The sequence below is a fragment of the Tribolium castaneum genome, chromosome 6 (genome assembly GCF_031307605.1).
Source record: "Tribolium castaneum strain GA2 chromosome 6, icTriCast1.1, whole genome shotgun sequence".
NCBI lineage: Eukaryota > Metazoa > Arthropoda > Insecta > Coleoptera > Tenebrionidae > Tribolium > Tribolium castaneum.
Genome location: NC_087399.1, coordinates 8,478,621 through 8,503,584, shown reverse-complemented (window position 1 = coordinate 8,503,584; position 24,964 = coordinate 8,478,621). Strand labels below are relative to the sequence as shown.

The 24,964-nt window shown below is 34.0% G+C and overlaps 6 protein-coding genes across 7 annotated transcripts in view; 2 read left to right on the top strand and 4 right to left on the bottom strand.

Annotated features, from left to right (window-relative positions):
• The first annotated feature begins 1,583 nt into the window (after positions 1-1,583).
• Positions 1,584-9,429, top strand: LOC659834 (juvenile hormone esterase-like). Its single transcript, XM_001814448.4, has 5 exons — positions 1,584-1,855; positions 4,886-5,011; positions 5,060-5,765; positions 8,673-9,138; positions 9,192-9,429. Exons 1-5 carry the CDS (start codon positions 1,640-1,642, stop codon positions 9,364-9,366), a joined length of 1,689 nt encoding a protein of 562 aa, XP_001814500.1. The 5' UTR covers positions 1,584-1,639; the 3' UTR covers positions 9,367-9,429.
• Positions 9,430-10,961: 1,532 nt separating this feature from the next.
• LOC107398392 (centrosomal protein of 131 kDa-like) lies at positions 10,962-11,728 on the bottom strand. The gene has a single exon (XM_064357396.1). It carries the CDS (start codon positions 11,557-11,559, stop codon positions 10,993-10,995), a length of 567 nt encoding a protein of 188 aa, XP_064213466.1. The 5' UTR covers positions 11,560-11,728; the 3' UTR covers positions 10,962-10,992.
• Positions 11,729-12,397: 669 nt separating this feature from the next.
• On the bottom strand, positions 12,398-13,630 carry LOC103312131 (centrosomal protein of 131 kDa-like). The gene has a single exon (XM_015982272.2). The coding sequence runs from the start codon at positions 13,628-13,630 to the stop codon at positions 12,398-12,400; it is 1,233 nt and encodes a 410-aa protein (XP_015837758.2).
• A 433-nt stretch (positions 13,631-14,063) lies between these two features.
• Positions 14,064-17,406, bottom strand: LOC103312108 (centrosomal protein of 131 kDa). The gene is given in 3 exon segments (XM_008198350.3): positions 14,064-15,012; positions 15,015-15,650; positions 16,190-17,406. Coding segments are annotated over 3 exon segments (2,547 nt in total). The 3' UTR covers positions 14,064-14,318.
• Positions 17,407-19,829: 2,423 nt separating this feature from the next.
• Positions 19,830-24,606, bottom strand: LOC661736 (centrosomal protein of 131 kDa). Its single transcript, XM_064357623.1, has 6 exons — positions 24,432-24,606; positions 24,271-24,384; positions 24,096-24,222; positions 21,853-22,698; positions 21,627-21,804; positions 19,830-21,579 (listed from the first exon to the last, which is right to left on the bottom strand). The coding sequence occupies exons 1-6, from the start codon at positions 24,531-24,533 to the stop codon at positions 19,938-19,940; spliced, it is 3,009 nt and encodes a 1,002-aa protein (XP_064213693.1). The 5' UTR covers positions 24,534-24,606; the 3' UTR covers positions 19,830-19,937.
• Positions 24,607-24,720: 114 nt separating this feature from the next.
• LOC103313893 (TWiK family of potassium channels protein 7) overlaps positions 24,721-24,964 on the top strand; it is a 169,232-nt gene continuing 168,988 nt past the window's right edge. The window contains exon 1 of one of the 2 annotated variants that reach the window (XM_015982380.2): positions 24,721-24,853. The gene's annotated coding sequence lies outside the window, so the exon portion shown is untranslated. The remainder of the gene's footprint in view (positions 24,854-24,964) is intronic. The other variant, XM_015982379.2, reaches the window with a different exon arrangement.

Below are 24,964 nucleotides of genomic sequence, written 5' to 3'. Positions count from 1 at the left end.
GCGACAATCGTATTACTTGTTCAATTGAAAATAACTTTAACACAGCTTGTTTTGATAATTTCACATTTTTTACTTTAACAGCCGATCTCAGAATTTCTACCTTTCCTGTGAAATAATTTTTCCATGGCCAACTACTTTCAAATATTTTAAATATATTTTTTATCAAAAATTATAAAAATATCAAACTATATTTATATTGTTTTTAGTTTAGAAATAAATAAGCTTTTCGAAAATGTCATAGTCAACTATGATTCCTATTTGAAAAAATATATCTTTATGTTATTACAGCTAAACGAAGATTTAAAAAAAATCGCTAATAACATTATTAATTTCTCTATAAAAAAGTGCTTTTATAATGTCTATGTTTCAAATGTGTATCTTTTATAATTAGGAAGATATGAATTTTTTAAGATTTCGCTGAAATGTCAACTTTTGTAGTTGGAGCGGTTTTGACCAAAATTATTTTCTCAAAAAACGGACCCGAGAATGTGTCACTAGTTTTTCTCTAAACCTTTTGGTTTCAAAATTTTTCGGACATCAAAATTATTCGGACATCCAAAATGCCTTATTCGGTACAATAGTTATTTATTAACATTGAGGTTAATGTACTATTTTTTCTACTCAGATGGTTTTTAACCAATTAATATTAATTATCTGTGAGTAAGTAAGTTTTACGAAATTCCATCTAATTAGAATTAGGAGTTTGTTATTCGTGCAGAAAGTTTTTATAAATGTCAAAAAAATAAGCAACAAACGTATTCGCATTAACGTATAAAACCGAGTAGAAAATATTTGGTAGGTAGTCTTGGGATTTGAAAATATCAGTATCCAATTCCAGTGATTAAAACCGGCCCAACCGAAATGATTAATGAATTTCGTTCGCTCAGATCAGTTCTGTTTCTATTTTAATTTCCAGCCCAGTTCGCGTATTTTAAACCGAAATAAATATTTCCGCATGTCCAAACTTGTTCGATTTGTTAAAACAAAATACTTAAAATACCTTACCTTCCCCGAGACGTTAATAAATCACGATATAAATTTTGGCGTAAAATGCGGCAAGAACGTTTGATGTGAAAAGTTCGGCAAATTTCAGTTTCCCATGAAACTTTGACGTTGTTTCTAATGAACAGCTCTAGGAAGTGTGCCCCTGGTGCACTAGTTCGTTCGGCTTAATTAAATCAGGCGAGTTTTTCCCCCAAACGAGCATTATTCTTTCGAATTAGCGCCTAATTGAAGATGAACAAAAACCCGACTTGACTGAAAGGATGTTCCAGAATCTAAATGCATAGGAAACTTTTATCAATATAATTTATTTAAATTGTCGTGCCAGCTTGAATAATAGCCAATTTTCTAATTTGGCGAGTTGGCTCAATTGGGAATTTTCCCGCGCGATAACAATTCAATTTTTAAGTCTTGATAACCGCCTTTATAGGTCAGTGACAAATTTATCGCCCCCTTGCGTCCTTGACCATTCCCCGTTTCTCTTATTCTTCAGCACCAATAAAACTAGGCCCGTGCCTTTTATTCTCATGCGAATTATTCAATTAAAGTCCCTTTTGTGTCCCATCTCTATAAAAGCGAGCGACTGTAGCAAATATTTTAGTTTCGCCACTAGTCGTGCTATGTTTGATTGTGCAAAATGTTGAGGCGGTTTTTAAGTTTAGCGTTTCTAATTGGCGCGGTTTTTACTTACCCGAATGAGCCCAAAGCAACTAAAAATACCGAAAAACCCATTATTACTACGCCACTGGGGCAAGTGCAAGGGGCCATTTTGGCCTCAAGGGCGGGGAAACCCATTATCTCTTTCAGGGGGATTAGATATGCCAAAGCTCCAATTGACGAGTTGAGGTTTAAGGTAAAAATAGCAGCGCTAAACTAATTTTGCAAATTTTAAATTATTATAAAGTGTATGATTGAAACTACAGTTGAAAGCATTGGAAAATCGAATATTTTGTATTTTGATTGGGAGTAGCATAAAAATTTTTTTTTTGTTTTTTTTATTGAGGAATTTATTTCGAAATTTTTTTCTTATAGAAAGGCGGTTTTTTCTTTGTGTTAAACTAGTGCAACTGAGGAATAAATTATTTTTTGACTCTTCAGCTTGATTGAAATTGTTAATCAGCGTTTACATACAAGTTAAAATAATATTACGGTCTACTCTAATTCGGTATCAATTCAAATGATCATATGGTAGTTTCTTTCAACTTTCTTTTGAAGCTTAAAAATAAATGCCTTCACTTAGTTTTTACCGAAAATTATTAAATTTCTTATTCTTTTCTATTGTGTTGGAAGCGAAAAAAAATTTTTTTTAAGTTTTGTCTTAACTGTCTTTAGTAGCTAGGTATTGTTTGAAGACTTTTTAAAGAATTTGTTTGAAATTAGGGATTTTTTTAGTATCTTTGATGTTTCTTAGTTTTTCATTAGTTTACATGCATTTAAATTTAAGAATTCAATTTTAAAATCGTCTTCAGCTTTGTTACTAGTTCAGAAATTTTTTTTTGTTAAGTTTGTTTTTTTATTTTGTTGTACGGTTGAAGAATTTTTAAGATGGTATTTTTTAACTGTTTTTTATTGTCTTTCCTAGAATTATGCAGTTTTACTGAATTTTATTTAAATTCTTATAGGTATAGTTTTTTCACTTCTGCTTTGTCGGAGCTTTAAAGATTTTTTTTAGGCTGGCATGTTTAATAATTAAATTAAATAATTGTCTTAAAGGCTTTTATAGCTTTAAGCCCCTAGTATTCGTTTGAAATTGTAGAATTTTTTAAAGCTATAGAAAATATATTTTTGAAAAACCTGTAAGTAATAAATTTGTTTAAAATTGATGAAAATTATGTTGATTTGTTCTAAATTGTTCAAAAGTTTAAAATTGACTATGAAACTTTTGACTTATAACATTTATACTGCAGATTTTCTTTTAATTTTATTTTTTATCTTGGTGCAGGCAACACAATTTTTTTAGGCTAACATGCTAAAGTGTTTTTAGTTTTAGTTCATAGCTGTATTTTTGAAGTTCATATTTTTTGTAGTCTACTAGTGTATAAATTATTTTCGTTGATTTTGTTGTTGTTTTTTTCTAGAGAATTGTTAAGCTGATATAACCACTGATATAACTTTCTTGTTTATCTCAAAATTATGAAAAACGTTTTTTTGAAGTTGTATGTATGTCTGGAATTTTTTTTAAGTTGGTCTTATTGAAGGTTTCTTGGCTTATTTAACAGTTTTTTGTAGCTCACCAGAAAAGGTTTAAATTTTTTTGAAATCATATTTATATTTCTAATTTGTAGCTTCTGCTGTTTTCTCGTAGATCTGGAGAATTTTTTGAAATGATTTTCCTTGAAAGTTCTTAGCTTCTTCTAACCGTCTAACTGTCTTTTGCAGCTCAATAATTTATGAGCAGTCTTTAATGAATTTATTAAAAATTAGAGATTTTTTAAGATGCTTTTCAGTTTTTTTTTCAAGTTTTTTTTAGAGCTTAGAGATTTTTTTGTTCGAGCTTGTTTTAATTAGTTAGACTTGGTATTTACAGCTAGATTTTTTAAAGTCTTTAGTGACTGTCTTGTGAAATTGTGGAATTAAAAAAAACTATAATACAAAATATTAAAATATTTTTAAAAATTTTATATTTTTTTTTAAATTAGAGAAAATTTGGATATGTTGTAAATCTGGAGACTTTTGAAGCCTTTCTGAAGTTCCTTTAGTATTCCCTAACTGTTTTTTTGCAGTTCAATAGTAGCTATGAATTTTTCAGGGTTTAAATTTAATAAGGTTTTTTTTGTCTTAGTTTAGACAAGAAATTTTTTATAGGCTAGTTGCTAACGTATTTTTTAGTCCACTGTCTTTATAGTGAATTTTTTGGAAAATACGAGTTTGGTGTTTTCTTGTTCGTCTAGAGATTTTTTTCTTTATCTTAAAATTATGAAATTGTTTTACAAACATTTATTTCAATATTAAGAATTTTTTCTTAGAATACTTTGACTGTTCAAGAAAATAGGGCTTTATCGTCTACTTAACTTTTATTAGTTTAGTGAATTTGTTTAAGCTTAGAGAATATTCTTTTGGAATCGTAAATATATTTGGATTATTTTGAGTTGTTTTAAATTTTTTAGTTTACTTTTGCAACTCAACAAAAAAGATTTCGATTTTTTTTAATTTTTATTTTCTGTTTTAATTTGTTTGAAATGTTTTTTTTTTAACATTTTAGCTTCCTTCAAGTGTTTTCTGTCTTGTGGCGGATAAAGAGAAATATGTTTTGAAAACTTTTTAGTGAATTTATTTATTGTCAACAGAATTTTTTCTTGGAATTTTTTGTTGCTGTTTTATAATTGTTAAGTTTTTAGGCTCAGTTTCTGGAAACATATTTAACGAATAAGTAAATTTAAATCTCAGTTAAAACATAGCAACGTCAAAATAGCAGAAATCTCTACTCACAATGACTCAAATTCTTAATTTTTTTCAGAATTTTTCAGAATTCTTGATGTTTTTTTTTATTTGATTTTCAGATTTATAATTTCTTAGTCATCTTTGTTTTTTATTATCTTCATATTTTTTAATAAATTTAAAAACATTTATATACAGCGTAATTTAAACTGCCATCAAATTGAAATAAAAATTTCAATGATAAAAAAATTGTTTGATTTTTTTTACGAGATATAACTTTTCAAAGTTAAAATTTTAAGTTAAGTTTTTGGTGCCTCAGATCACATTCTTTTCCTTCTAGTTAGCGGAAGCGACAGCTTTTGCAACATATCTCTGTATATAGGTAATCACTCTGTATAGATTTTGGCAAACTATTTTGTTTTACAAAGCTCTCACATAATATCTAAGATATTTTTAAATTTTAGCTTTCTGCAGTATTAAAGAGACAAATCTTGTTTAATTTTAGCCCCCTGTACCTGTCCCCAAATGGGAAAACGTGGTCAACGCCACCCAAGACACCCCCTTGTGCCCCCAACCGACTGACGAACCCACTTCAGAAGACTGTCTTTTCCTCAACGTTTACACCACAAAAGTACCAACCAAAACCTCAAATTCCAAACCCTAACTCAATCATTTCCAGCTGCCTAAGGGCAACGAGCAGCCCAAACGCCCCGTCATTGTCTTCATCCATTCTGGGGGCTTCCATAGCACTGGGGGAGCCAGCAATTGGCTGGGCCCCCAATACCTCCTGGACCAAGACATCGTCCTTGTAACTTTCAACTATCGACTCGGATCGTTGGGTTTCCTAAGCACTGGGGACAAGGAAGCTCCTGGAAACAACGGTCTTAAAGACCAAGTTTTGGTCCTCAAGTGGGTCAAAGAGAATATTGCGTCGTTTGGAGGTGATCCAGAATCGGTGACTTTGGCGGGGTACAGCGCAGGGGCTATCAGTGTGACCCTTCACTTGGTCTCACCCCTGTCAAGGGGGCTATTCCATAGGGCTATAATCATGAGTGGGTCGGCGCTAGGCCAAATGCCAATCCCCACAAATCAAATGAATTTGGCCAAGAAACAAGCCAAAGTTTTGGAATGTAGTGATGATAACTCAGCCAATATTATCAAATGTTTGAAGACCAAAACTGCAAATCAGTTGGGGGAGTCCCAGAGGATGTTTCTGGAGTTTGGGGATGATCCAGTTGTGATTTGGGGGCCTGTGATTGAAGGGGACTTCGGACAGGAGAGGTTTTTGACCGCTCATCCAATTGAGTTGATACAAAAGGGAGAATTTGCAAAAGTTCCGATTATTTTGGGGGTTACAACTGATGAGTTTGCCGCAAGAGCTTTCAGTAAGTATTAGTTGATAACTGTTAACAGTGACGCCACTACCAAATAGATAATAAGGAATAAGGAAAAATTTACAAACCTCGAAAGAAGAAAATTTTTATTGGCAGAGGGACTTTGGAAATGTTTGTCACTTAATCTCTTTGTAATACAAATAACCCTTTAAAATTTTAAATGGTATCACTTTTGTGCCTCTTCAAATGAACTGCTCAGCTGCATAAACTGCTCGAAAAATGTTAGGGACATTGGCGTTTTAAGGAAAAAAGCTAAACGCTAGGTTATTCCATTAAACGCTAAGTACATTTCTTAAGTAAAAATTGTAAACACAAAATAAAACTATAAAGGCTAGGTGAAAAGAATAAACTGTAATAAGTGATCGATGAGAAAAAATTATATAAGCCAAGTAAAAACAGTAAGTACTACTAAAGATTATTTATGTGTATTTAAGAAAAAAATGTTTTAATGGAAATTTCTTTGTCAATAAGACGGCCAACAACACTTTTTACTTTTCTTTATTTTATTAAATATATTACTGGATTTGTCCATTCCTTCTCCGAAAAAAGTTTTAGTTAAAAAAAAATGATTTTAATTAATTTTTCACGTTGAATTTTTTTGTCCATGTGTCTATTCTAACAAATTAAATATTTACTTAGCAAGTAGAAATATTTCGTCTTCTTCATCGCATCATCTTTATCTTTGTCACTAAAATGTACTTATTAAAATAGGGTAGGGTGGGGCATTATCGGACGTAGGGCAGTTCCGAACAGGGAGTAAAAGTTATTAAAAGTTTACTGAAGCAGAATTTAATTTTTAGAGGACTAGTTTGTGTTTTATCTGTCTGAAGGTAAATTTTCATGCTTAACATTATTTGAATTTGTTTTTTTTATTTGTTTATATAAAAGTTGATCTGAATTCCTACATTATAACTGGAGTTCGGACTTTTTAGCACAAAAAAAAAACAAAAATAATCAACAAAATATGCTTAATATTTAAAAAAATATGCATAAAAAACACGCTAAAACTAAAAATGTGCTCAAAAGTTTTTCTCGAAAACATCAGTGCTATTTAAAACAAAATTTATTTATCATATGGTAAAAAAAAACTTTGCAAAAACGTGAATCATCATCGAATAGGTACTTGTAATATGTAATGTAAATGTAATTTCGAAATTCCATTCAGTTTTGCGACTTATAAAAAATATTTATGATATTTGTGGCAAATTTTTAGAAGAAGATTGTGATTTTTGATTTAATAATATTGTTCTTAAACCACTGTTTTTTAAATATGTACTTGATTTTAAATACCTAGACGTAGGTACAGTCGCACAAAGTGAAAATGACGTCTCACTAAACCACTACCAGCTGTGAATGCTGACAAGTAGGCAGGGTCGAAAACTGCAAACTAGATGTAGTTTCAAGATATTTTTTTAGGATTCACTTTACAGAAATTGAAATTTAATTCACAATTAAACTAAGTACTTTGAATCAAGAGGCCATTTATTTTGCATTGACACACGTCAAGTTAAATGAAAATGTAAATTTTTATAATGAAAACTTTTACAACGGTGGGAAGTCAGCAATTTTTTAAATTTATTTTTATTTACCAAGGTTTGAAAATTATAATTTCTACATAACTGTTTAATGTCAAACTTAAAAAAAAACGATTGAGTTGTTAACATAAACTTAAATAAGTCAGAGGTTTAACTGTTAAGTTTGTCAACTTAATTCAAATTCGTTTAATTCTGAAGTAAATTATTATAAGTAAATAATTTCGCTTTCTGCTTAAAAAATTAACCCGTAAAGGCATACGTGGAATTTGTTGATTTGTTAATCATTTGTTGTTTTACATAAAATGAAGTTTAAAATAGAGAAAGCCTATTTTGTTCAAAAATTAAATTAATTATATTTTTTTGAAAAAAAATTATAATTTTTGAATTAATTAATTTGCAGAATTGTCTTAACAGGACCCTTAGGTTGATTTGTTTAAATGCATATTTTTTTTAAGTATTAGTTTCTTTAATTCTGAATTAAATTTTTATTTTCTTTTCTTTAAACCGGCTTCTAAAGAAATTTATCTTGAAACTACGTCACGTTTGCAATGCGATTAGTATCTAAAGCGTCATTTTCACTTTTTTTGACTGTACCAGGTATAGCGTTTTATCAGTAGCACCTATTATTATTTTTTCTTACAATATTCTTACAATATTGTTACAATATTGTATTTAGAAGATGACTGCTATTATTTATGTAACAGTTTCTTAATTTTCGCGTTTTAATAACACTGCTCTATAACAGTTAAAGAAATGTAATTATTTTAACATCAAACTAATTTTATCAATTTTTGAGCACTGGAATATGATAAAAATCAATCAGTAAATAATGTATCTGCTATTAATTGAATTCTTTTCACCAGTTGTTTTTTTAAATACAGTAATTCACTTTTTTTCAATCAGTTCATTAGTTAAATAGCTAACTCAGTTTTAACACAAGTTTTTTTACAAAGGATAGTTGTGTAAGTTGAATTAAAAAACCTGAAAATGTTTTTTTACTATCACCAAACATGCACTAGATTTTTAAATCTAATTTTTATTTTCTAAGATTTTTATTAAAAATCACCCTATTTAATCTTGTTTTTGAAAAATTATAGTTGTTTTTTTACTTTTTTTGTGTGTACTACTCAGGCTTTTTCTATCATTACTTATCGTGAATTTTCTATAATATTATAATATGAATTGAAACTAATAAAAACTTCTTAAAACTCACTAACACAACAAGTAAGAACTTAGAAAGTAAAACTAAAAATCTGATCAACTGATTCAAAAAAATGCAACCTGTTTATTTACTAGGTATTTTTTTTATAAAAAACTATTTTCTCTAACTATTTGTTTAGTTTTGATTTTAAACAACTTTTAGATGTTTTGGCCAACGAAACGTTGAAGAAGCAGATGAGTGAAGACTTCCAAAAAATCGCCCCTATTGCCTTCCTCTACGACCGAGATTCGGACAAATCGAAAACAATCAGTGATGGCCTCAAGAAATTTTATTTGAACGATAAACCTTTAGACAACTCGTCTTTGCCCGGCTTGGCCCAACTTTACGCCGACGCTTTGACCGGCTTTGGAGTCAACAGAGCCGCAGAACTTTTATCAGAAAAAAACAACGCCTCGGTTTATTACTACAAATTTAATTACAAGGGACGCTACAGCCACTTTTACCTACCCTCAAGTAACGGAACAATCCCGTTCGGTGTTGTGCACAACGACGATTTAATTTACCTGTTCTACATCCAGAAACTGTTCCCGATTTTCAAAGACACGGACCCCGAAGCCCAAACTGTGAACAAGATGATTTTGCTTTGGTCCAATTTTGCCAAAACTGGGTAAACTAAACCCTCAAACAGTGTGATAGTTTTTTGCACAGTTTGTTTCACAGAAATCCGACTCCTGAGACCAGTGATAAGCTGGATGGGGCCAAATGGGAGCCTTACAGTTCCAAAAATAAGAAGTATTTGGAGGTTGGCAACAAGTTGGTTCTCGGGGAAAAACTGAACGAGAAGAGATACGAGGAGTGGGCCAAATTGTTTCCTCTGAGCCAATACACATCGTAACTTTTTACATACTTACTTGTATTTTACTGAAAGTCTGCGTAAATAAAGGTTTTTGTACTGGAAGTGCTTATTTATGACTCCGATTAAATTGAATGCGGTAAACAATCGTTAAATTTAAAATAATGCCTCGGGTGAGATTTACGGTTCTGTTGTTTTTTATTAGGGGCATAATTTTTAATTTGGGTAATTTGGTGGAAATTAATGGGGTGAATGAAATAATCATAATAAATAATTTCACACTTTGGTATTTATAAAATTCGGTTTAATCTTGTTAAAGTGTGCTTCGTGCAACTTTTTAAATCGGGTTTAACGAGCTTATCACAGGCGTTTTTATCAATTTGCGTGCAGCTATATGATAGCGGAAATAAGCCCAAACGCACCTCGCCATAATCCATGAAGTTTGTTGGGCTAAAATTAAAAATGTTCAATCAAATTAACTGTGACCTCCACCAAACAAAACACAATTAAATAAATTCCGTTTAAATTATTATTTATTTTGTCCATTGTGGTCGCGTGATTGCCAATAAATGAACAATAAATTCAAAGTGGAATAACCAATCATGTAACTTTTTATTACAATTAAATAAATTGAGCTTTTTATCCGCGTTTTGCGTGTGCGCTATTGTCTCGATTTATCGAGTGCTTTTCAATATCCGGAGTTGATGACAAAGTTTAAGTAAGAAGGATAAATCCGGGAAAAGTTTTTATCTTTAATTTATTTTAGTGCTCATTGTTGGAAAAATACAAATTGAGATTTTCTGCGTAATTGAACAATTTAATATTTTCGAGGCGAGGTGAATTTATAACACGGAATCGCGAATTATATCTGATTGGACCGAAATTTTACGACAGGTTTGTCTCGCTGTATTTCACGCATATTGATTTATTTTTCAATTTTAGGGCCAGTTTAAACGGCACAAAATTTAGAATAAGTAATTTGGTAATGAAACATTTCTCATTACGTTAATTAGACTGCGATGAATTTTAATAAGCTGGGCCGAACAGTAATCATAATTAAAACGTGGTGCGTTTCTGTTGCCATAATTATATTGTAATTACATTGATACATGGCTCTGTTAATGAGAAGTGGGAAAACACATTTATCGAAAAATGAATAATATAATTGGAAAATCGTCAGTTGTATGATACAAAACTCATTTTATCAAATACTCCTTTCGCTGTTGTTCCAACATGTTCTCCAAATAAGCGCACTTCTCTTGTAAGGCTTTGTGATCTCTTGTCAACTCCTCCAAAATTTCGTCTTTTCGTGCTATTGAAACTTTGACTCTTGAATAAAGCTGTTGGATCTCATTATCTCTCGAATCTTTCACTTTCATCAACTCTTTCTCCAAACTCTCCATTTCTTGCCGCACCTCATTTCTCATCATTTCCTTCACTTCCTCTCTTTCTTGTTGCAGTTTCAGTGCGATGGCTTTGGACGAGTCAACCTGGCATTGCAACTGATCGATTGTTGCTTTCAAATTAATTATCACGTCTTCACTTTCAACAAGTTTCTTCTTCACCGTGGGATACTTTTCTTTAGACTCGCGTTCACTTTCCTCTAAATCGAGTATTTCCTTCTCGTATTTTTCCTTAAGCCGTCTAATCTGATTTTCACTTGACTGCTCAATCTGTATTATCACTTGCTTCTTTTTCCAGTCGTTCAATCACCGCCTCAATCTCTCTGTCCCGTTCCTTGCGACATTGTTCTCGTATGATGCTTTCTTTCTCAACCAACTGAGCTGTTTGTTGCTTCTTGTAATTATTCTGCCAGGTTTCCATCTCTAAACTGGCCGTTTCTTTGATCAACTTTATCTCATTAGCGTGTCTCCTGATAACAATTTGCAACCTTTCTTCAAAATCATCTTGAGCTTGCTTTATCGCTTTATCTTTCTCGCTCAAAGCTAAAGCTTCCCTTTGCTCGCATTCAGCAACTCTTGCTTGGTGATCAGCAAGTAGTCTTCTTCTCTGTTCCTGGAAACCTTTTTTTTCCGATTCGACAAGTTTCTCGTATCTTTGCCTCATAATTTCGCGTTTGTGGGCCAAGGCCTTTTCACGTTCTTTCACAAGTTGGACTCGAAGCGCTTCGCACTGTTCTTGCATTTTTCGAGCTGCTTTAAGCTCCAAATCTTCAATTTCCCGCTTGTGTAACGAGCGCAAATCAGCAAGTTCTTGTTGTTGGCGCTTTTCCATACTTTGCTATTCGGGTTCAATGCTTTTAACGGTCAGTTTTTTGATTTTTTGTGTCTTGGTGTCGATCCAACGGTCCCGTCTCAGTTTTTCACCAGCAGCTGCCATTTCTTTGACTTTCTGAAGCTCGACGTTGTGTTTGTGTTCCACAGCTTTCATGTTGGGCTGAAAGTGTTCTTCCATCGTCTTCGTTTCGGTGACCAAGTCTTCACACTTTTGGTTTAGAAATTTTTTATCGGCGATCAATTGATCGATAAATTTTTGGTGCTGTATGGTCGTTTTTTCGTATTTTTTTCTAGGTTTACAGTTTTGTTTGATTGTTTAGTTGTTTTTTTATCGTGCTAATGTTTTTTTCTCGAAGTGAAGACAATTCGGTTTGGAGGACTGTTATAGAAGACGATTTCTCCTTCAGTTTTAAACCAAAATCGATTAGATGACGTGTCAATTCGTCTTTAAATTTTGTAGCTATGTCGTGTTTAAGTTTGACAAGCTTGGGATTATTGTGGGTTTTTTTAGCCTCTGATTAAACTGAAATTTTACGACACGTTTATCTTGATGTATTTCATGCATACTGATTTAGTTTTCAATTTTAGAACTAGTTTAAACTGGCACAAAATTTATGAAACATTTCTCAGTAGCTTAATTAGGCTGTGATGAATTTTAATAAGCAGGCTCGAACAGTAAACATAATTAAAACGTGGTGCGTTTCTGTTGCATAATTATATTGTAATTACATTGATACATGGCTCTGTTAATGAGAAGTGGGAAAACACATTTATTGTAAAATGAATAATATAATTGGAAAATCTTCATTTGTGCGACAATAATAAAAATACAAAACTTATTTTATCAAATACTCCTTTCGCTGTTGTTCCAACATGTTCTCCAAATAAGCGCACTTCTCTTGTAAGGCTTTGTGATCTCTTGTTAACTCCTCCAAAATTTCGTCTTTTCGTGCTATTGAAACTTTGACTCTTGAATAAAGCTGTTGGATCTCATTATCTCTCGAATCTTTCACTTTTATCAACTCTTTCTCCAGACTCTCCATTTCCTGCCGAACCTCATTTCTCATCATTTCCTTCACTTCCTCTCTTTCTTGTTGCAGTTTCAGTGCTATGGCTTTGGACGAGTCAACTTGGCTTTGCAAATGATCGATTGTTGCTTTCAAATTGATTATCACGTCTTCACTTTCAACCAGTTTTTTCTTCATCGTGTGATACTTTTCTTTAGACTCGCGTTCACTTTCTTCCAAATCGAGTATTTCTTTCTCGTATTTTTCCTTAAGCCGCCTGATCCGATTTTCACTTGACTGCTCAATCTGTAACTTATTATCACTTGCTTCTTTTTCCAGTCGTTCAATCACCGCCTCAATCTCTCTGTCTCGTTCCTTGCGACATTGTTCTCGTATGATGCTTTCTTTCTCAACCAACTGAGCTGTTTGTTGCTTCTTGTAATTATTTTGCCACGTCTCCATCTCTAAACTGGCCGTTTCTTTGATCAACTTTATCTCATTAGCGTGTCTCCTGATCACAATTTGCAACCTTTCTTCAAAATCATCTTGAGCTTGCTTTATCGCTTTATCCTTCTCGCTCAAAGCTAAAGCTTCCCTTTGCTCGCATTCAGCAACTCTTGCTTGGTGATCAGCAAGTAGTCTTCTTCTTTGTTCTTGAAACCCTTTTTCTTCCGATTCGACAAGTTTCTCGTACCTTTGCCTCATAATTTCGCGTTCGTGGGCCAAAGCCTTTTCACGTTCTTCTACAAGTTGGAGTCGCAGCGCTTCGCACTGTTCTTGCATTTTTCGAGCTGCTTTAAGCTCCAAATCTTCAATTTCCCGCTTGTGTAACGAGCGCAAATCAGCAAGTTCTTGTTGTTGGCGTTTTTCCATATTTTGTAATTCGGGTTCGATGCTTTTAACGGTCAGTTCTTTGATTTTTTGTGTCTTGGTGTCGATCCAACGCTCTCGTCTCAGTTTTTCACCAGCAGCTGCCATTTCTTTAACTTTCTGAAATTCGACGTTGTGTTTGTGTTCCACAGCTTTCATGTTGGGCTGGAAGTGTTCTTCCATCGTTTTCATTTCGGTGACCAAGTCTTCACACTTTTGGTTTAGAAATTTTTTATCGGTGATCAATTGATCGATAAATTTTTGGTGCCGTATGGTCGTTTCTTTGTATTTTTTTTTCTGGGTCTTCAATTTTTGTTTGATTGTTTGGTCGTTTTTTTTGTCGTGCTCTCGCTTTTTTATTGAAAAGAAGACAATTCGGTTTGAAGGACTGTTATAGAAGACGATTTCTTCTTCAATTTTAAACTAAAATCAATAAGATGACGTGTCAATTCGTCATTGGAGTAAGTAATTAAATCTTCAAATTTTGGGGCTATGTCGTGTTTAAGTTTGACAAGTTTGGGATTATTGTGGTTTTTTTTGCATCTGATTGAACTGAAATTTTTCGACAGGTTTATCTTGCTGTATTTCACGCAAGTCGATTTATTTTTCAATTTTAGGGCCAATTTAAACGGCACAAAATTTGGAATAAGTGATTTGGTAATAAAACATTTCTCAGTACCTTAATTAGATTGTGATGAATTTTAATAAGCTGGCTCGAACAGTAAACATAATTAAAACGTGGTGCGTTTCTGTTGCATAATTATATTGTAATTACATTGATACATGTCTGTTAATGAGAAGTGGGAAAACACATTTATTGTAAAATGAATAATATAATTGGAAAATCTTCATTTGTGCGACAATAATAAAAATACAAAACTTATTTTATCAAATACTCCTTTCGCTGTTGTTCCAACATGTTCTCCAAATAGGCACACTTCTCTTGTAAGGCTTTGTGATCTCTTGTCAACTCCTCCAAAATTTCGTCTTTTCGTGCTATTGAAACTTTGACTCTTGAATAAAGCTGTTGGATCTCATTAGCTCTTGAATCTTTCACTTTTATCAACTCTTTCTCTAAACTCTCCATTTCCTGCCGCACCTCATTTCTCATCATTTCCTTCACTTCCTCTCTTTCTTGTTGCAGTTTTAGTGCGATGGCTTTGGACGAGTCAACCTGGCTTTGCAATTGATCGATTGTTGCTTTCAGATTGATTACCACGTCTTCACTTTCAACCAGTTTTTTCTTCACCGTGTGATACTTTTCTTTAGACTCGCGTTCACTTTCTTCCAAATCGAGTATTTCTTTCTCGTATTTTTCCTTAAGTCGTCTGATCCGATTTTTACTTGACTGCTCAATCTGTAACTTATTATCACTTGCTTCTTTTTCCAAACGTTCAATCACTGCCTCAATCTCTCTGTCTCGTTCCTTGCGACATTGTTCTCGTATGATGCTCTCCTTCTCAACCAACTGAACTGTTTGTTGCTTCTTGTAATTATTTTGCCACGTTTCCATTTCTAAACTGGCTGTTTCTTTGATCAACTTTATCTCATTAGCGTGTTTTCTGCTCACAATTTTTTTTCAAAATCATTCTGAGCTTGCTTTATCGCTTTATCTTTTTCGCTCAAAGCTAAAGCTTCTCTTTGCTCGCATTCAGCAACTCTTGCTTGGTGATCAGCAAGTAGTCTTCTTCTCTGTTCCTGGAACCCTTTTTCTTCCGATTCGACAAGTTTCTCGTACCTTTGTCTCATAATTTCGCGTTCGTGGGCCAAGGCCTTTTCACGTTCTTCTACAAGTTGGAGTCGCAGCGCTTCGCACTGTTCTTGCATTTTTCGAGCTGCTTTAAGTTCTAAATCTTCAATTTCCCGCTTGTGTAACGAGCGCAAATCAGCAAGTTCTTGTTGTTGGCGTTTTTCCATACTTTGCAATTCTGGTTCGATGCTTTTAACGGTCAGTTCTTTGATTTTTTGTGTCTTGGTGTCGATCCAACGCTCTCGTCTCAGTTTTTCAGCAACAGCTGCCATTTCTTTGACTTTCTGAAGCTCGACGTTGTGTTTGTGTTCCACAGCTTTCATGTTGGGCTGGAAGTGTTCTTCCATCGTCTTCATTTCGGTGACCAAGTCTTCACATTTTTGGTTTAGAAATTTTTTATCGGCGATCAATTGATCGATAAATTTTTGGTGCCGTTTGGTCGTTTTTTTTGTCGTGCTCTCGCTTTTTTATTGAAAAGAAGACAATTCGGTTTGAAGGACTGTTATAGAAGACGATTTCTTCTTCAATTTTAAACTAAAATCAATAAGATGACGTGTCAATTCGTCATTGGAGTGAGTAATTAAATCTTCAGATTTTGGGGCTATGTCGTGTTTAAGTTTGACAAGTTTGGGATTATTGTGGATTTTTTTTTGCATCTGATTACACTGAAATTTTACGACAGGTTTATCTTGCTGTATATCACGCAAGTCAATTTATTTTTCAATTTTAGGGCCAATTTAAACGGCACAAAATTTGGATTTGGTAATAAAACATTTTTCAGTACCTTAACTAGATTGTGATGAATTTTAATAAGCTGGCTCGAACGGTAAACATAATTAAAACGTGGTGTGTTTCTGTTGCATAATTATATTGTAATTACATTGATACATGTCTGTTAATGAGAAGTGGGAAAACACATTTATTGTAAAATGAATAATATAATTGGAAAATCTTCATTTGTGCGACAATAATAAAAATACAAAACTCATTTTATCAAATACTCCTTTCGCTGTTGTTCCAACATGTTCTCCAAATAGGCACACTTCTCTTGTAAGGCTTTGTGATCTCTTGTCAACTCCTCCAAAATTTCGTCTTTTCGTGCTATTGAAACTTTGACTCTTGAATAAAGCTGTTGGATCTCATTATTTCTCGAATCTTTCACTTTCATCAACTCTTTCTCCAAACTCTCCATTTCTTGCCGCACCTCATTTCTCATCATTTCCTTCACTTCCTCTCTTTCTTGTTGCAGTTTCAGTGCGATGGCTTTGGACGAGTCAACCTGGTTTTGCAACTGATCGATTGTTGCTTTCAAATTGATTATCACGTCTTCACTTTCAACCAGTTTCTTTTTCAGCGTGTGATACTTTTCTTTAGACTCTCGTTCACTTTCCTCCAAATCGAGTATTTCCTTCTCGTATTTTTCCTTAAGCCGTCTGATCCGATTTTCACTTGACTGCTCAATCTGTAGCTTATTATCACTTGCTTCTTTTTCCAAACGTTCAATCACTGCCTCAATCTCTCTGTCTCGTTCCTTGCGACATTGTTCTCGTATGATGCTTTCCTTCTCAACCAACTGAACTGTTTGTTGTTTCTTGTAATTATTCTGCCAGGTTTCCATCTCTAAACTGGCCGTTTCTTTGATCAACTTTATTTCATTAGCGTGTCTCCTGATCACAATTTGCAACCTTTCTTCAAAATCATCTTGAGCTTGCTTTATCGCTTTATCTTTCTCGCTCAAAGCTAAAGCTTCCCTTTGCTCGCATTCAGCAACTCTTGCTTGGTGATCAGCAAGTAGTCTTCTTCTTTGTTCCTGGAAACCTTTTTCTTCCGATTCGACAAGTTTCTCGTACCTTTGTCTCATAATTTCGCGTTCGTGGGCCAAAGCCTTTTCACGTTCTTCTACAAGTTGGAGTCGCAGCGCTTCGCACTGTTCTTGCATTTTTCGAGCTGCTTTAAGCTCCAAATCTTCAATTTCCCGCTTGTGTAGGGAACGCAAATCAGCAAGTTCTTGTTGTTGGCGTTTTTCCATACTTTGCAATTCTGGTTCGATGCTTTTAACGGTAAGTTCTTTGATTTTTTGTGTCTTGGTGTCGATCCAACGCTCTCGTCTCAGTTTTTCACCAGCAGCTGGCATTTCTTTGACTTTCTGAAGCTCGACGTTGTGTTTGTGTTCAACAGCTTTCATGTTAGATTGGAAGCGTTCTTCCATCGTCTCCATTTCGGTGACCAAGCCTTCACACTTCTGGTTTAGCGATTTTTTATCGGTGATCAATTGATCGATAAATTTTTGGTGCTGTATGGTCGTTTTTTCGTATTTTTTTCTAGGTTTACAGTTTTGTTTGATTGTTTAGTTGTTTTTTTATCGTGCTAATGTTTTTTTCTTGAAGTGAAGACAATTCGGTTTGGAGGACTGTTATAGAAGACGATTTCTCCTTCAGTTTTAAACCAAAATCGATTAGATGACGTGTCAATTCGTCTTTGAATTTTGTAGCTATGTCGTGTTTAAGTTTGACAAGTTTGGGATTATTGTGGGTTTTTTTAGCCTCTGATTGAACTGAAATTTTACGACACGTTTATCTTGATGTATTTCATGCATACTGATTTAGATTTCAATTTTAGAACTAGTTTAAACTGGCACAAAATTTATGAAACATTTCTCAGTAGCTTAATTAGGCTGTGATGAATTTTAATAAGCAGGCTCGAACAGTAAACATAATTAAAACGTGGTGCGTTTCTGTTGCATAATTATATTGTAATTACATTGATACATGTCTGTTAATAAGAAGTGGGAAAACACATTTATTGTAAAATGAATAATATAATTGGAAAATCTTCATTTGTGCGACAATAATAAAAATACAAAACTTATTTTATCAAATACTCCTTTCGCTGTTGTTCCAACATGTTCTCCAAATAAGCGCACTTCTCTTGTATGGCTTTGTGATCTCTTGTCAACTCCTCCAAAATTTCGTCTTTTCGTGCTATTGAAACTTCGACTCTTGAATAAAGCTGTTGGATCTCATTATCTCTCGAATCTTTCACTTTCATCAACTCTTTCTCCAAACTCTCCATTTCCTGCCGAACCTCATTTCTCATCATTTCCTTCACTTCCTCTCTTTCTTGTTGCAGTTTCTGTGCGATGGCTTTGGACGAGTCAACCTGGCTTTGCAACTGATTGATTGTTGCTTTCAAATTAATTATCACGTCTTCACTTTCAACCAGTTTTTTCTTCACCGTGTGATACTTTTCTTTAGACTCGCGTTCACTTTCCTCCAAATCGAGTATTTCCTTCTCGTATTTTTCCTTAAGCCGTCTGATCCGATTTTCACTTGACTGCTCAATCTGTAGCTTATTATCACTTGCTTCTTTTTCCAAACGTTCAATCACTGCCTCAATCTTTCTGTCTCGTTCCTTCCGACATTGTTCTCGTATGATGTTTTCTTTCTCAACCAACTGAGCCGTCTGTTGCTTCTTGTAATTATTCTGCCAGGTTTTCATCTCTAATGTGGCCGTTTCTTTAATCAACTTTATCTTATTAGCGTGTCTCCTGATTACAATCTGCAACCTTTCTTCAAAATCATCCTGAGCTTGCTTGATCGCTTTATCTTTCTCGCTCAAAGCTAAAGCTTCCCTTTGCTCGCATTCAGCAACTCTTGCTTGGTGATCAGCAAGTAGTCTTCTTCTCTGTTCCTGGAACCCTTTTTCTTCCGATTCGACAAGTTTCTCGTACCTTTGTCTCATAATTTCGCGTTGGTGGGCCAAAGCTTTTTCACGTTCTTCCACAAGTTGGACTCGAAGCGCTTCGCACTGTTCTTGCATTTTTCGAGCTGCTTTAAGTTCCAAATCTTCAATTTCCCGCTTGTGTAACGAGCGCAAATCAGCAAGTTCTTGTTGTTGGCGCTTTTCCATACTTTGCTATTCGGGTTCAATGCTTTTAACGGTCAGTTCTTTGATTTTTTGTGTCTTGGTGTCGATCCAACGCTCTCGTTTCAATTTTTCACCAGCAGCTGCCATTTCTTTGACTTTCTGAAGCTCGACGTTGTGTTTGTGTTCCACAGCTTTCATGTTGGGCTAAAAGTGTTCTTCCGTCGTCTTCATTTAGGTGACCAAGCTTTTACACTTCTGGTTTTGCGATTTTTTATCGGTGATCAATTGATCCACAAATTTTTGGTGCCGTATGGTTGTTCCCTCCTATTTTTTTTTGTCGTGCTGACGCTTTTTTTTTCGAAAGGAAGACAATTCGGTTTGAAGGACTGTTATAGAAGATAATTTCTTCTTCAATTTTAAATCAAAATCGATTAGATGACGTGTCAATTCGTCATTGGAATAAGTAATTAGATCTTCGAATTTTGGGACTATGTCGTGTTTAAGTTTGACAAATTTGGGATTATTATGGATTTTTTTTGCATCTGATTGCACTGAAATTTTACGACTGGTTTATCTTGCTGTATTTTATGCACACTGATTTAGTTTTTAATTTTAAGGCCAGTTTAAACTGGCACAAAATTTAGAATAAGTGATTTGGTAATAAAACATTTCTCAGTATCTTAATTAGATTGTGATGAATTTTAATAAGCTGGTTTAAACAGTAAACATAATTAAAACGAGGTGTGTTTCTGTTGCATAATTATATTGTAATTACATTGATACATGGCTCTGTTAATGAGAAGTGGGAAAACACATTTATTGTAAAATGAATAATATAATTGGAAAATCGTCATTTGTGCGACAATAATAAAAATACAAAACTTATTTTATCAAATACTCCTTTCGCTGTTGTTCCAACATGTTCTCCAAATAAGCGCACTTCTCCTGTAAGGCTTTGTGATCTCTTGTCAACTCCTCCAAAATTTCGTCTTTTCGTGCTATTGAAACTTTGACTCTTGAATAAAGCTGTTGGATCTCATTATCTCTTGAATCTTTCACTTTCATCAACTCTTTCTCCAAACTCTCCATTTCTTGCCGCACCTCATTTCTCATCATTTCCTTCACTTCTTCTCTTTCTTGTTGCAGTTTCAGTGCGATGGCTTTGGACGAGTCAACCTGGCTTTGCAACTGATCGATTGTTGCTTTCAAATTGATTATCACGTCTTCACTTTCAACCAGTTTCTTTTTTACCGTGTGATACTTTTCTTTAGACTCTCGTTCACTTTCCTCCAAATCGAGTATTTCCTTCTCGTATTTTTCCTTAAGCCGTCTGATCCGACTTTCACTTGAGTGCTCAATCTGTAGCTTATTATCACTTGCTTCTTTTTCCAAACGTTCAATCACTGCCTCAATCTCTCTGTCTCGTTCCTTGCGACATTGTTCTCGTATGATGCTTTCCTTCTCAACCAACTGAACTGTTTGTTGCTTCTTGTAATTATTCTGCCAGGTTTCCATCTCTAAACTGGCCGTTTCTTTGATCAACTTTATCTCATTAGCGTGTCTCCTGATGACAATTTGCAACCGTTCTTCAAAATCATCTTGAGCTTGCTTTATCGCTTTATCTTTTTCGCTTAAAGCTAAAGCTTCTCTTTGCTCGCATTCAGCAACTCTTGCTTGGTGATCAGCAAGTAGTCTTCTTCTTTGTTCCTGGAAACCTTTTTCTTCCGATTCGACAAGTTTCTCGTACCTTTGTCTCATAATTTCGCGTTCGTGTGCCAAAGCTTTTTCACGTTCTTCCACAAGTTGGACTCGAAGCGCTTCGCACTGTTCTTGTATTTTTCGAGCTGCTTTAAGCTCCAAATCTTCAATTTCCCGCTTGTGTAGGGAACGCAAATCAGCAAGTTCTTGTTGTTGGCGTTTTTCCATACTTTGCAATTCTGGTTCGATGCTTTTAACTGTCAATTCTTTGATTTTTTGTGTCTTGGTGTCGATCCAACGCTCTCGTCTCAGTTTTTCACCAGCAGCTGCCATTTCTTTGACTTTCTGAAGCTCAACGTTGTGTTTGTGTTCAACAGCTTTCATGTTGGACTGGAAGCGTTCTTCCATCGTCTTCATTTCGGTGACCAAGCCTTCACACTTCTGATTTAGCGATTTTTTATCGGTGATCAACTGGTCGATGAATTTTTGGTGCCGTTTGATCGTTCCCTCGTATTCTTCTTTCTGGGTCTTCAGTTTTTGTTTGATTGTTTGGTCGGATTTTTTCGTCGTGTTGACGATTTCTTCTCGAAGGGAAGACAGTTCGGTTTGGAGGACTGTAATAGAAGACGATTTTTCCTTCAATTTTAAACTCAGATCAATCACATGACGTGCCAATTCGTCATTGGAGCAAGTGATCAAATCTTCAAATTTTGGGATTGTGTCGAGTTTAAGTTTGACTGGTTCTGGTCTAGTGTAGATTTTTTTGACCTCGTTTAAGGGCTTGGAACAACTTCGGTCCACTTCGTCCAGAAATGAAAGAAGTTCGCTAGAATCGACAAGTCATTATTTCTAATAACCTATGGAAAAAAATACTTGTAGTTGGAAGAAGAACGATAATCAATCGTTTTATTTTTTGATTCATCAGTTATCATAATTGTGGGTTTGGACGACAAAATTTTGCCTTCTTCTTCTTCACTTTGATACGCTTTTTTGTCATTAGGTTTGGAAGAAATTTCTGAAACGACCTGTTTCATGCTCTCCATCTTCATTTCTGAAACAATTAATCAAAAAAATGATCAAAAAAGTGAAAACAAGTTACGAGATTTTTTATCTTCGGCTTCTAGGACCTTCAGAATTGATGCGATATCTTCATAGGTTGGGCTATTAGGAACTGTATCAATATCATGCTGTGGGATGTCTTGAGGAATGTCAACAGCACCCAAAGAAACAGATTTCTCCAACTCATCCACATTGTTCAAGAAATCGCTAAAAATTAATTTCCTTTCTTCACTGATTGGCTTTTTGGAAATCCAAGTCTCGACTTCATTTTTCGACCCATCAACATAATCCGGGTCAGATTTCATCGGAGTCGCGATAAACTTAACTTTAGGTTTTGGCGAAGCTTTTGGTTTCTTCTTCGGACTTTTATCTTCAACGGTTGGGAAGAAATGATCAAATTTTTTGTCATTTTCATCTTTAAAAAGCTCGTCGATGTCAATGTCGCACAAATTGGGAATTTGCTTATCGTCCTCCCACTTCAAATCTTTTTCTTCAATCCAGTTTTGGATGTTCAACTTTTGCTCATCTAAATCAGATTTGACATCGTCGTCTAAACTTATCAAATTGATAGCAGAATCATCACTTGGAGCTTTTTCTACTTCTTTGCTCTTCTCCGTTTCTTTTTCCAAACTTGATTCGTATTTCAGGGTTAGATAATCGTGAATTGCGTTAACACCTGGGTCTTTTTCGGGTCTTGAAGACATTTTTGCTTCAGGTTTTTTAGGCAGTGGTGGTTTTGTTTGGACTCCTGGAGTTAGGACAATATTTGGTGAAGTTGTTTTTGTTTCTTCGGTTTTAGTAGAGTTGGTGGAAGAATAATTACGCCATGATTTGATTGGTTCAGAGAGGAGATTTTTGAGAAGATCGGACGAAGATAAGGTTTCATCTGAAATTAAAAATGAACAAAATGCAAGGTTAAAATCTTTATTTAGGTGGCAAAAATGTAGTAAAAAACAGAAATTATTTTTTTTATTAATTAATTTTTCGACAGCAGAAAAAATAAAAACGTAATTAATTCTTTGACACTGTTAGAGTTTACGGTTTTTCTCGTGTTTTTGACAGATCTAGAGCAATTTTAAACCATGTTGAGCCTAATTCGAAGAATAAAATGTTGTATTCAACTCGTTTTCCTGTAACTCTATTTATTTATTTCACCTTGTGAATGATAAAACACTCGTTTTCACTCGTAGTTTAATATTCCACTCGTGAAATAAAGCGTCTGATTACACTCAAACTCGTTAAATAAATAACTATTAGATATTGCATTAAACTTAATTAAAAATTAACTCAAAAACTGATGACGTCACAAATGTCATTATTTTTTAGTAATGATGTCATTTTTAATTTTTTTTATTAAACTTCAACCGACACTTTTAAGTATAAAAAAAACAAAACAAAAAATTAAAAAGGAGACAATAAAATAAAAAAAGTTAAAAAAATTATTACAAATTTTACACAAAGAGTTTTATCTTTTTTTTGCTTTATTTTATAAGAGGTGATAATGTTATGTTTATTTTTTTTGTGTTTTGTAAAATAAGACAAAAACAACAGAATAAAGCTCTTTGTTCATATGTAATTTTTTTTAATTTTATTAAAAATAATACTATTTACGTTTTTAAAGTGAGAAACTAAGTCATTTTTCAAATGGCTTGACTAAAATACTAAAATAATACAGTGCTTCTGCAAGAGATAGTGCTACCTTAAAAAATAACTTAATCGTAACTTATATTTCCAACTACAAAGTACAGGGTTAGTCACTAATTGCACTTCCCACTTGGATACTTTGTTGATTTTCAAAAACATTAATTGAATCAGCATTGGTTTTTATTTTTTAAATAGTAATAGTCCATAATAAAATTTTAGCAAAATGTCAAGACAGACTTGACAATCTAATTGTAGAATAATTTTTAATTTTCTTAAGGATTACCGATCTAGTCAGCTGGAATCAGTATTATTAGATGCATATTTAAAAAAAAACGAGAATAACTTACTATGGACTTACCCTGTAGAATCATTTAAAATTAAAAAAATGGCATTTAAGTAAGTAACTTTAACTCTGAGAAACTAAAAAACTGAAACACAAAAAAACTAAAAATAGATAAAATGTAAAATTTAAAAACTATTTAGTTAAAAAATCGTATGTATTGTTTTCTTTTAATCTAATTAGTGATAAAAATTTAAAAACACAATTTATTTATAAATTTCAAATTTTTAACGATATTTCAAGTTTTAACGAAACCTTTTAAAAACAACAATAAAAGTTTTAAATCTATCTACCAATACCTGGAATGCTTTCTAAGCTATCAATACTTTGCTCTCTGGTTGAAATTAGTCTATTGTGGTAACTGTTAGGAAGATATCCAGCGGAAAAGGGTCTTTTAGTCTTGAAAGAATCAGAATCGACTTCGTCCTGAAATAAATGATTAATTTTTCGCCACAAGAGCTGAAAAGTGGCTACTTTTAGGGCTAGTAGCGGCACTGCGGACACAGGTCTTGAATAGAACTTGGTCAACAACGAACATTTGGAACTTGCAGTGCTTAACTTACTGGGGGGTCGCACTTCGAGACTTATCTGCAACCAAATTTTAGGTGGTTGTAAAACTGATTGGAAAAAATCACTTTATCGCCGTCCAGTCGTAAAATATTATTATCGCTCGATTTTAATTGTTTGGCCGACATAGCGCAAAACGTCAACAAGCGCTCACAACAAACGGTGGCCATAGCGACGGCTTGCTACCCAACAGATGTCCCCCTAACCCACCTGTCCAACTTACCCCACCTTGATCCGAAATAAATAGACTAAACAAACGAGAGTAATCAGGTAAGGGAGATCCGGGCGAAAAAATATGTGGGTGCGATAATGAAGCCAAAAACCCGAAAAAATTTATGCACTCGCCGGCGCACACCCGACGCCGGCGTCGCCGCCAGTCAGTTGTTCCGCGCGCGGCGTCCTAAGAGCGTCGTCGTCTTGGTGGTGCGTCGCGACGCTCGATGTGCGAACTCCAAGTGATGATTGATTTAGTGTGAGTGGGAATTGCAAAGTGAGTTGAAAAAAAATCCCGAAATTCTCGTCATTTTCTTATTGAAATCGCAAATTGCGTTCGGCTGGGGAAGAAATGGGTGAAAATTGCTTATCGAATTTTATTAAAAGT

Coding starts and splice junctions, on each gene's coding strand:
- LOC107398392 (XM_064357396.1), bottom strand. CDS start 11,559: ATGGAAAAGCGCCAACAACAAGAACTTGCTGATTTGCGCTCGTTACAC.
- LOC103312131 (XM_015982272.2), bottom strand. CDS start 13,630: ATGAAAACGATGGAAGAACACTTCCAGCCCAACATGAAAGCTGTGGAA.
- LOC661736 (XM_064357623.1), bottom strand. CDS start 24,533: ATGGCCACCGTTTGTTGTGAGCGCTTGTTGACGTTTTGCGCTATGTCG. Junction 24,385..24,431: donor TACGACTGGACGGCGATAAA/GTGATTTTTTCC, acceptor ATTTGGTTGCAG/ATAAGTCTCGAAGTGCGACC. Junction 21,805..21,852: donor AGCCGAAGATAAAAAATCTC/GTAACTTGTTTT, acceptor TAATTGTTTCAG/AAATGAAGATGGAGAGCATG.
- LOC659834 (XM_001814448.4), top strand. CDS start 1,640: ATGTTGAGGCGGTTTTTAAGTTTAGCGTTTCTAATTGGCGCGGTTTTT. Junction 1,856..4,885: donor TTGACGAGTTGAGGTTTAAG/GTAAAAATAGCA, acceptor GTTTAATTTTAG/CCCCCTGTACCTGTCCCCAA. Junction 9,139..9,191: donor TCCAATTTTGCCAAAACTGG/GTAAACTAAACC, acceptor TTTGTTTCACAG/AAATCCGACTCCTGAGACCA.